Source organism: Lipophrys pholis (assembly GCF_963383615.2).
Source record: "Lipophrys pholis genome assembly, chromosome: 7".
NCBI lineage: Eukaryota > Metazoa > Chordata > Actinopteri > Blenniiformes > Blenniidae > Lipophrys > Lipophrys pholis.
This window is the reverse complement of record NC_137638.1, coordinates 85349-97500: the sequence shown is the minus strand read 5'-3', so window position 1 is coordinate 97500 and position 12152 is coordinate 85349. Positions and strand designations below refer to the sequence as shown.

At 46.2% G+C, this 12152-nt stretch overlaps 1 protein-coding gene across 7 annotated transcripts in view; it reads right to left on the bottom strand.

The window, feature by feature from the left end:
• LOC308112033 (far upstream element-binding protein 3-like) overlaps nucleotides 1-12152 on the bottom strand; it is a 35436-nt gene that overhangs the window by 6821 nt on the left and 16463 nt on the right. For all 7 annotated transcript variants that reach the window (XM_080467230.1, XM_080467226.1, XM_080467224.1 and 4 more), the window contains exons 8-12: nucleotides 2590-2688; nucleotides 2403-2504; nucleotides 2234-2336; nucleotides 650-750; nucleotides 428-566 (exon numbers count right to left, since the gene is read on the bottom strand). In XM_080467230.1, coding sequence (XP_080323356.1) covers nucleotides 428-566; nucleotides 650-750; nucleotides 2234-2336; nucleotides 2403-2504; nucleotides 2590-2688 — 544 coding nt within the window. The remainder of the gene's footprint in view (nucleotides 1-427; nucleotides 567-649; nucleotides 751-2233; nucleotides 2337-2402; nucleotides 2505-2589; nucleotides 2689-12152) is intronic.

Sequence of the window (12152 nt, the reverse complement as noted above, 5' to 3'; positions counted from 1 at the left end):
AGACACATTGGAGCTCATGTCTGCTGGTAACAGAACCCTCCCCATCGCTAACGGTACCTTTAGAAATCACACTTAGTTTTGTTGAACACTGTCTGACGTCCATATTTCACAATAAAAGGGTCCAACCACACAGAGCGTATCTTACTTTGTGAGAAAGTGGAGGTGACATTACTGTGAAAAGGGTGTATTGGTCTGAGGAATTCTTCAGGGCTGGACTCTTCTCACACATGGACAGATTGAGAATGCTTCAGGGACGTTAACGTGGGAGGTTCTACTGTTCTAGTTGATTAATCTGAACATTAATGTATGAGGTCCTGCCGTTCTAGTTAGCAGTTTATCTGAACGGTAACCATGTTGGGATGAGTCTCTATGGTTGTTCATGTATAAATTGGCTGAAGGTTCCTTTCACGACCTTTCACTCGCTTACCTTTTCCAATGACCAGGCCACACTTGTCAGCAGGGATGGTGTACGTCACTTCCTGTATCGGACCAGGAGAACCCATCGTCCAATCACTCCGGCCTCTGACCCGCCCACCACGAAGGGGCCCGCCCACTCCATCTCGCTCCTGCAGACCGGTGGGGTGAGGGTGGAGAGGTAGGATCAGGGTTGGGTGAGATCATGGCGGAGCTGCAGTCTGCTCTACATTACCTGTGCGGTCTGGATGAGCTCGTTGATGAGATGAATGGCGTGCTGGCAGCGGTCTGGATGACCCATCACCATGGCAACACGTTCTGGACTGATTCCATCATCTGGACATAAACAAATGTCAGATCTCAAAAGTCGGTTTCTGTCCTGTACTAGTCTGTTTGTACTAGAGATGCACCGATACCAATACCGAGATCGGGTATCGGTCCGATACCAGGCATGAGTCAAATGGTAAATGGATTTCACTTATATAGCGCTTTCCCATTGCATCAAGGACATTCACACATCAGTGGAGGCCGCTACCATGCAAGGCACTCAGTCTATCCACTGGGAGCAGTTTTGGGGTTCAGTGTCTTGCTCAAGGACACTGGGCATGGCATGGCATGTGGACAGGTGGAGATGGGAATCAAACCTGCAACCTTCAGACTGGGAGACGACCGCTCTACAAACCCAGCCATCCCACCCCGTGAGTACTCATAACATTGCCATCGATACCACTTTACGGCAGAGCACAGTTTACAGCATTCCCCTGCGCCACCACTGCTAAAACAATGTAGAGGAAACTGCAGTTTCATTGAAAGTGGGGTTAGGGTTACTGGGTTAGGGTTATTGGGTTGGGGTTACTGGGTTAGGGTTATTGGGTTGGGGTTATTGGGTTGGGGTTATTGGGTTAGGGTTATTGGGTTAGGGTTATTGGGTTGGGGTTACTGGGTTAGGGTTATTGGGTTGGGGTTACTGGGTTAGGGTTATTGGGTTGGGGTTATTGGGTTGGGGTTACTGGGTTAGGGTTATTGGGTTGGGGTTATTGGGTTGGGGTTACTGAAAGGTTAGGCTTAGGGTTATTAGGTTAGGGTTATTGAAAGGGTTAGGGTTATTGGGTTAGGGTTATTGAAAGGGTTAGGGTTACTGGGTTAGGGTTATTGGGTTGGGGTTACTGGGTTAGGGTTATTGGGTTGGGGTTATTGGGTTGGGGTTACTGGGTTAGGGTTAGTGGGTTAGGGTTATTGGGTTGGGGTTACTGAAAGGTTAGGCTTAGGGTTATTAGGTTAGGGTTATTGAAAGGGTTAGGGTTATTGGGTTAGGGTTATTGAAAGGGTTAGGGTTATTGGGTTAGGGTTATTGAAAGGGTTAGGGTTATTGGGTTAGGGTTATTGAAAGGTTAGGGATAGGGTTACTGAAAGGTTTAAAAGTTTAATTGAAAGGTTTTCTTAAAGTACATGTGGCAGTGCCATAAAAGAAATACTTTTGAATGTCAGTACATCACAATGTAGGAATGTTGTTCAAATTATATCAGTGGAAAATAATTACAAAATAAATGTTTGTATTGGCCTAAGTACTCGGTGAATCCCTAGTTTGTACTATACTAGTCTGTTTCTGGAAGTTTCTTCCTGAACCTGGTTCTGCACATTGTTCTTCCTCAGAACCTAGTTCTGCAGGTTTCTTATTCTTGCGCCTCGTGAATTATCAGTTTTTCTCGATAAAATGACTGTTTTGTATTTGTCACTATGGAGATACAACTGAATTTGACTCCGTCTAGTGGCTGCGAACATGTACAGTTTAATCTGAATTGAATTGATGTGATTCCACCTGCTTTAAACTGGATTCGGACCCCAGCATCGTTTTGGATCTTCTTGATCATCTCGCCGTTGCGGCCGATCACGATGCCCACAGCAAACCTTGGGACGGGAACCTGTGGATGACGGAGCGCTCAGACCAGAGTGGGTCGATACAAGGTGCGTTTGTTTTCACATCTTACGTCCAGGTTGGTTCCTCCAAGGCGGGCGCTGAAGTCACTGCGTCCCGACCTGAAGTCTCCATCCTTGTCCCGGATAACTTCCAGTACCAGCTCCCGCGCAGCCTGAAGAGAAAACCAGTCCACGATCAGAACCAGTTAGGACCTTCAGCAATGGCCCACAGGAAGACTCGGACCAGCTTCAGTTCACCTGCACTTTGTACGGGTCTCCAGAGATGCGCAGAGCTTTGTCAGCTCCCGTTGGCATGGGTCCATCCTGGATCATCATCATCTTCACTCCAGCTCGTTCCTGGAGCCAAAAGAACCAGAACCAGAACCAGAATGCAGCAGTCAGCTTATGGACATTTGGTCTGACCACCTGATCAGCCTGAGTAAGAACATTTACCCTCTTCCCTGTTTTCAAGGATCATTTTTATTGAGAACAAGGTACAAAAAGAGGATTGTATAAACAGACAATATCATAGTCAGTGAGGACTCACTATGGAGTCAGGGAGGAACCACTATAGAGTCACTATGGAGTCAGGGAGGAACCACTATAGAGTCACTATGGAGTCAGTGTGGAACAACTATACAATCACTATGGAGTCAGTGTGGAACCACTATAGAGTCACTATGGAGTCAGTGAGGAACCACTATAGAGTCACTATGGAGTCAGTGTGGAACAACTATACAATCACTATGGAGTCAGTGTGGAACCACTATAGAGTCACTATGGAGTCAGGGAGGAACCACTATAGAGTCACTATGGAGTCAATGAGGAACCACTATATAGTCACTATGGAGTCAGGGAGGAACCACTATAGAGTCACTATGGAGTCAGGGAGGAACCACTATAGAGTCACTATGGAGTCAGGGAGGAACCACTATAGAGTCACTATGGAGTCAGTGTGGAACAACTATACAATCACTATGGAGTCAGTGTGGAACCACTATAGAGTCACTATGGAGTCAGTGAGGAACCACTATAAAGTCACTATGGAGTCAGTGTGGAACAACTATACAATCACTATGGAGTCAGTGTGGAACCACTGTAGAGTCACTATGGAGTCACTGTGAAGTCAGTGTGGAAGTACTATACAATCACTATGGAGTCAGTGTGGAACAACTATAGAGCCAGTGTGGAACCACTGTAGAGTCACTATGGAGTCACTGTGAAGTCAGTGTGGAAGTACTATAGAGTCACTATGGAGTCAGTGTGGAACCACTATAGAGTCACTATGGAGTCAGTGAGGAACCACTATAGAGTCACTATGGAGTAAGTGAGGAACCACTATAGAGTCACTATGGAGTAAGTGTGGAAGTACTATAGAGTCACTATGGAGTCAGTGTGGAGTAACTATGGAGTCAGTGTGGAACCACTATAGAGTCACTATGGCGTCAGTGTGGAAGTACTATAGAGTCACTAAGGGGTCAGTGTGGAACCACTATAGAGTCACTATGGAGTCAGTGTGGAACCACTATACAATCACTATGGAGTCAGTGTGGAACCACTATAGAGTCACTATGGAGTCACTGTGAAGTCAGTGTGGAACCACTATAGTCACTAAGGGGTCAGTGTGGAACCACTATAAAGTCACTATGGAGTAAGTGTGGAAGTACTATAGAGTCACTATGAAGTCACTGTGGAACAACTATAAAGTCACTATGGAGTCAGTGTGGAGTAACTATGGAGTCAGTGTGGAACCACTATAGAGTCACTATGGAGTCACTGTGGAAGTACTATAGAGTCACTATGGAGTCAGTGTGGAACCACTATAGAGTCACTATGGAGTCAGTGTGGAACCACTATAAAATCACAATGGAGTCAGTGTGGAACAACTATAAAATCACTATGGAGTCAGTGTGGAACCACTATAGAGTCACTACGGAGTCACTGTGAAGTCAGTGTGGAAGTACTATAGTCACTATGGAGTCAGTGTGAAACCACTATAGAGTCACTATGGAGTCAGTGTGGAACCACTATAAAGTCACTATGGAGTCAGTGTGGAGTAACTATGGAGTCAGTGTGGAACCACTATAGAGTCACTGTGAAGTCAGTGTGGAAGTACTATAGAGTCACTATGGAGTCAGTGTGGAACCACTATAAAGTCACTATGAAGTCAGTGTGGAGTAACTATGGAGTCAGTGTATAACCACTATGGAGTCACTGTGAAGTCAGTGTGGAAGCTCTATAGAGTCACTATGGAGTCACTGTGAGGTCAGTGTGGAAGTACTATAGAGTCACTATGAAGTCACTGTGGAAGTACTATAGAGTCACTATGGAGTCAGTGTGTAGTAACCATGGAGTCATGGTGGAGTCAGTGTGGAAGTACTATAGATTCACTATGGAGTCAGTGTGGAAGTTCTATAGAGCCACTATGGAGTCAGTGTGGTCACTATGGAGCTCGTGTGGAGTAACTATGGAGTCAGTGTGGAACCACTATAGAGTCACTATGGAGTAACTATGTAGTCAGTGTGGAGTCAGTGTGGAACCACTATAAAGTCACTATGGAGTTTGTGTAGTAACTATGGAGTCACGATGGAGTCAGTGTGGAAGAACTATGGAGTCAGTGTGGAAGTTCTATAGAGCCACTATGGAGTCAGTGTGGTCACTATAGAGTCACTATGGAGTCAGTGTGGAGTAACTATGGAGTCAATGTGGAACCACTATAGAGTCACTATGGAGTCAATGTGGAACCACTATAGAGTCACTATGGAGTCCGTGTGGAGTAACTATGGAGTCAGTGTGGAACCACTATAGAGTCACTATGGAGTCCGTGTGGAGTAACTATGTAGTCAGTGTGGAGTCACTACGGAGTCAAGGTTGGCGTCAGTGTGGAAGTACTATAGAGTCACTATGGGGTCAGAGTGGAACCATTATAGAGTCACTATGGAGTCACTATGGAGTAAGTATGTAAATCCTTTTATTTCAAACCTGCACACAATACAACTTACATAACATAACATAAACAAGAGCATGGTTTGAAAAGGGGATGCATGAAGCACCACTTATACAATCCCAATCCCCCCACAGGACACAACATAGCAATATAAAGTAAAACACAGAATCCTCACAACAACACAACGACCAGCCCGAACACTCTCTGACCCCACACCACCTCTCCCTTAGTGCTCACAGCTGAGGGCAGCTGAGAGTCAGTGTGGAGTCACTATGGAGACAGGGTGGAGTCACTATGGAGACAGTATGGAAGTACTATAGAGTCACTATGGAGTCAGGGTGGAGTCACTATGGAGACAGTATGGAAGTACTATAGAGTCACTATGGAGTCAGGGTGGAGTCACTATGGAGACAGGGTGGAGTCACTATGGAGTCAGTGTGGAGTCACAGTGGAGTCAGTATGGAAGTACTATAGAGTCACTATGGAGTCACTATGGAGACAGGGTGGAGTCACTATGGAGTCAGTGTGGAGTCACAGTGGAGTCAGTATGGAAGTACTATAGAGTCACTATGGAGTCAATATGGAGTAACTATGGAGTCAGTGTGGAGTCACTATAGAGTCAGTGTGGTCACTATGGAGACAGGGTGGAGTCACTATGGAGTCAGTGTGGAGTCACAGTGGAGTCAGTATGGAAGTACTATAGAGTCACTATGGAGTCAGTGTGGAGTCACTATGGAGTCAGTGTGGAGTCACAGTGGAGTCAGTATGGAAGTACTATAGAGTCACTATGGAGTCAATATGGAGTAACTATGGAGTCAGTGTGGAGTCACTATAGAGTCAGTGTGGTCACTATGGAGTCAGTGTGAAGTCCCTATGGAGACAGGGTGGAGTCACTATGGAGTCACTATGGAGTCAGTATGGAAGTACTATAGAGTCACTATGAAGTCAGTGTGGTCACTATGGAGTCAGTGTGAAGTCCCTATGGAGACAGGGTGGAGTCACTATGGAGTCAGTATGGAAGTACTATAGAGTCACTATGAAGTCAGCGTGGAGTCACTATGGAGTCACTATGGAGTCAGTATGGAGTCAGTGTGGAGTCACAGTGGAGTCAGTATGGAAGTACTATAGAGTCACTATGGAGTCAGCGTGGAGTCACTATGGAGTCACTATGGAGTCAGTATGGAGTCAGTGTGGAGTTAGGATGTGGAGAGTCTGACCTCCAACACTCCCTCCATCTCTCTTCTTCTTTAGTCTGACCTCCAACACTCCCTCCATCTCTCTTCTTCTTTAGTCTGACCTCCAACACTCCCTCCATCTCTCTTCTTCTTTAGTCTGACCTCCAACACTCCCTCCATCTCTCTTCTTCTTCTTTAGTCTGACCTCCAACACTCCCTCCATCTCTCTTCTTCTTTAGTCTGACCTCCAACACTCCCTCCATCTCTCTTCTTCTTCTTTAGTCTGACCTCCCACACTCCCTCCATCTCTCTTCTTCTTTAGTCTGACCTCCCACACTCCCTCCATCTCTCTTCTTCGTCTTCTTTAGTCTGACCTCCAACACTCCCTCCATCTCTCTTCTTCTTTAGTCTGACCTCCCACACTCCCTCCATCTCTCTTCTTCGTCTTCTTTAGTCTGACCTCCAACACTCCCTCCATCTCTCTTCTTCTTTAGTCTGACCTCCAACACTCCCTCCATCTCTCTTCTTCTTTAGTCTGACCTCCAACACTCCCTCCATCTCTCTTCTTCTTTAGTCTGACCTCCAACACTCCCTCCATCTCTCTTCTTCTTCTTTAGTCTGACCTCCAACACTCCCTCCATCTCTCTTCTTCTTTAGTCTGACCTCCAACACTCCCTCCATCTCTCTTCTTCTTCTTTAGTCTGACCTCCCACACTCCCTCCATCTCTCTTCTTCTTTAGTCTGACCTCCCACACTCCCTCCATCTCTCTTCTTCGTCTTCTTTAGTCTGACCTCCAACACTCCCTCCATCTCTCTTCTTCTTTAGTCTGACCTCCAACACTCCCTCCATCTCTCTTCTTCTTCTTCTTTAGTCTGACCTCCCACACTCCCTCCATCTCTCTTCTTCTTTAGTCTGACCTTCCACACTCCCTCCATCTCTCTTCTTCTTTAGTCTGACCTCCCACACTCCCTCCATCTCTCTTCTTCCTTAGTCTGACCTCCCACACTCCCTCCATCTCTCTTCTTCTTTAGTCTGACCTCCCACACTCCCTCCATCTCTCTTCTTCCTTAGTCTGACCTCCCACACTCCCTCCATCTCTCTTCTTCTTTAGTCTGACCTCCAACACTCCCTCCATCTCTCTTCTTCTTCTTCTTTAGTCTGACCTCCCACACTCCCTCCATCTCTCTTCTTCTTTAGTCTGACCTCCAACACTCCCTCCATCTCTCTTCTTCTTCTTCCTTAGTCTGACCACCCACACTCCCTCCATCTCTCTTCTTCTTCTTTAGTCTGACCTCCCACACTCCCTCCATCTCTCTTCTTCTTCTTCCTTAGTCTGACCTCCAACACTCCCTCCATCTCTCTTCTTCTTTAGTCTGACCTCCAACACTCCCTCCATCTCTCTTCTTCTTCTTCCTTAGTCTGACCACCCACACTCCCTCCATCTCTCTTCTTCTTTAGTCTGACCTCCCACACTCCCTCCATCTCTCTTCTTCTTCTTTAGTCTGACCTCCCACACTCCCTCCATATCTCTTCTTCTTCTTCTTTAGTCTGACCTCCAACACTCCCTCCATATCTCTTCTTCTTCTTCTTTAGTCTGACCTCCAACACTCCCTCCATCTCTCTTATTCTTCTTCTTTAGTCTGACCTCCCACACTCCCTCCATCTCTCTTATTCTTCTTCTTTAGTCTGACCTCCCACACTCCCTCCATCTCTCTTCTTCTTTAGTCTGACCTTCCACACTCCCTCCATCTCTCTTCTTCTTTAGTCTGACCTCCCACACTCCCTCCATCTCTCTTCTTCTTTAGTCTGACCTTCCACACTCCCTCCATCTCTCTTCTTCTTCTTTAGTCTGACCTTCCACACTCCCTCCATCTCTCTTCTTCTTCTTTAGTCTGACCTCCCACACTCCCTTCTCTGGTTCTTCCTCTGGTTCTTCCTGGTTGGAGGTGGTTTTGTCTGGTTCTTCCTCTGGTTCTTACTCTGGTTCCTCCTGGTTGGAGGTGGTTTTGTCTGGTTCTTCTCTGGTTCTTCCTCTGGTTCCTCCTGGATGGAGGTGGTCTTCTCGGGTTCTTCCTCTGGTTCCTCCTGGATGGAGGTGGTCTTCTCTGGTTCTTCCTCTGGTTCCTCCTGGTTGGAGGTGGTTTTGTCTGGTTCTTCTCTGGTTCTTTCTGGATGGAGGTGGTCTTCTCTGGTTCTTCCTGGATGGAGGTGGTCTTCTCTGGTTCTTCCTCTGGTTCCTCCTGGATGGAGGTGGTCTTCTCTCACTTGTCTAATAAATACCATATCCATATATCGGGAGTATTGCTCTGAGCAGTTCTGAATGTATTTCGTGGATGTACAAATTAGAAACGTTGTTCCATAAGAAACAAACAACGTGCACTGCCCTCTACTGGTGGTAGTAATGAACAGCCACACCAACATCTGAAACATATGTCGCGGTTTATCTGCTTCACTGAAGCCGTTAGCCTGTATTTAAACAGTTTCCCCAATCTGGAAGTTGTGCGTTGACTACCCACAAAGCATTCAACCTTTAAGTGACTTAGAACCTTTACCACTGACCCAGATGACCAACTATTAAAATGAGCTGCAGCTCCCTGAATAAGAACCTCGTCTGAGTTGTTGTTCTTTCATAACTGAAACCTCATAAAAACTATCAAATCCAGAAAGACCTCCGGGGTTGGTCAAAGACCCAGTAATTAGGGACCGAGCAGAAAGACCGAGGCCTGGGTCTGGAGGGAAGGACCCTATTGTATTTTTAATCTTTATTACTATTAGTAGGAGTTTTTTGCAAAAAACCTGTACAAAAAACCCTAAAAATGCTCAAGAACGCACCAAATTTGGAACGCTGAATAACACTGGATAACAACCAAAATGTCTCTCTAGCGCCACCTAGAAAAACCAAAACGGCCACCACGGCCCGTAGGAATGTCGTAGAGTAGGGACGTCCCCATCACACTTCTCTGCCCGCGATATCGATCCGATTTTTCAGAATTGAGTATCGGCCGATCCCGATACTTTCCCGATCCGATACTTCATTGCTATTGCAAAGATACTCAATAGTGTATTTTTGGAGCGACTAAGATGTCTGAAGCTAAAAGTACTATTGGCAGAAGCTTTGTTTACCTAGAAATTATTGTAAAACTCACTTAATGAATCAGAATTCTTCTCAGAACGACTTAAGAACTTATTTAAACTTTATTCAGTCAGAACAACTAAAACCCAGTTACACTCTGCAGTCTTGTTTCTCTTATTTATCTTAACTTAAACTACTTCACCTGCATTTTGTGGCAAATAAAAAACAATAAAAATGAAACCCAGTGAATCAGTTTGACAAACATATAAAGTATAAAAAAACTACAATATAAACAGTATTCAGTAAAACCAGTTCCACTTCAAAGTGTCTTTGGCTGGTTGGGTTGAAAATAAGTCCTAAAAAAGTAAAAATACAATAATAAAAATAAATAAATAAATCTTAAACATAAATACTCTCAGGCTCCAATGTAACTTCTTTGTGTATTAAATTCCAGTTTACCTTAAAGCAGTATGAGAGGTTTGACCTGAATGTCACTAAACATTTACATTTCAATGTGAAGTATAAACACTTCATTCCAGTAGTATTCTGAACATAGTACTCTCAAAAACGTATTCAGAATATCCCCGTCTCCCTTCAGACTAGAGGAACCTTCTGGGTTCTTGTTCCACCATATGGCCCCCCTGTGGGGACTGAGCCTTTATTTTAAAGTGGACAGTTTGTTGTTGTAAACTGAGGGGACGTCCACACAAGGATAAAACCATCTTTGTCCTCCCTGTCCTCGTTGTCCACACCTCACTATGAACACGGCTCAGCACCAGGCTTCAGGGCATGTAGTACACATGCCAGGCCTTTAGGGGCGCTGTGACTCACCAAACACAACAAGAACACAGAAGAAGACAGACCACATAGAAATATAGAAGTAGACTCCTGCACATAAACCACTATATCACTCTAGTTTTATAGGTCTATGGCCCCGCTCCGCCTGCTTCTAGCTTCTGCAGCTCCACCCGAGCTTCTAGTCCCTGATTGTTGTGGTTATTAGGGGACGCAGTGGGGGGGGGGGGGGGGGCCATTACGTCATCTTACGTCCATGGATGATGGTCTTTGCTGAGCGTACTCCACCGCATGTTTACTTTTTAGATGTCTTATCAGATTAGTTGTGTTAAACGAAGCTCTGGTGCTCCACCTCTCAGGACTGTGATGAAGCTCTGGTGCTCAACCTCTCAGGACTGTGGTGAAGCTCTGGTGCTCCACCTCTCAGGACTGTGGTGAAGCTCTGGTGCTCCACCTCTCAGGACTGGTTTGGTTATCCAGGCTGCTCACCTCGCTTTACGGCAGGTGGCACACGGGGCTCGCTTTACGGCAGCTGACGGGAAAAAGGTTTTGTTTGTTTGTTTGTTTTTTAAGATCGGCGGGGTGATCGGCTGGATTTGCTGATTCCCGATCAATCACAAATCACCAATATCGGCCCCGATCGTAGAGAGATCAAACCAAAACTCAATTGTTCGTCTCATCCAGACCTACAAATTACGTCCTGCTACCCCCGACCTAAATCCAACAGGAAGTCCGAAATTTGCCTTTCAAAATAAGATTTGCAAACGCGAGCTACTCTGAGCACGAATATCTATTGACTTCAGAAACCTACTAAATGATAGAGGAGACTCTGCTGCTCAATAAGTCTGTTCAACTTTTAGACTAATCCAGCGTTTTGTTTTAAATTAGCCATCAAAGTTCCTGATGCCACCGTCTCGTCCACGTGGCTTTCAACAGACATTCCACCAACTCCACCTGCTCACAGGTTGATGGTCCTACACCGACACGTAGGGACGCAACTCCACCTGCTCACAGGTTGATGGTCCTACACCGACACGTAGGGACGCAACTCCACCTGCTCACAGGTTGATGGTCCTACACCAACACGTACGGACGCAACTCCACCTGCTCACAGGTTGATGGACCTACACCAACACGTGGGGACGCAACTCCACCTGCTCACAGGTTGATGGTCCTACACCAACACGTGGGGACGCAACTCCACCTGCTCACAGGTTGATGGACCTACACCAACACGTGGGGACGCAACTCCACCTGCTCACAGGTTGATGGACCTACACCAACACGTGGGGACGCAACTCCACCTGCTCACAGGTTGATGGTCCTACACCAACACGTGGGGACGCAACTCCACCTGCTCACAGGTTGATGGACCTACACCAACACGTAGGGACGCAACTCCACCTGCTCACAGGTTGATGGTCCTACACCAACACGTAGGGACGCAACTCCACCTGCTCACAGGTTGATGGTCCTACACCAACACGTAGGGACGCAACTCCACCTGCTCACAGGTTGATGGTCCTACACCAACACGTAGGGACGGGTCTTATGCTTTGATTGACGGGATACTTTTGTCTTTATTTTAAACGGTTCTCAATTAACACACACACACACACACACGCACACGCACACGCACACACACACACACACACTGCAATACTGCCCTCTTGTGACAAGTTGGAAAACATGCAACTGGGACGTAGGAGAGGTGTGTTCATGGAAGATTCTATTCTGTGTAGCTCTATGAAGTAGTTCCGTCTGTTGTTGTTAGCGACCCGGTTGTTGTTAGCTTTGGAAGATACTGCCTTGTACTGCAACCGACACCAC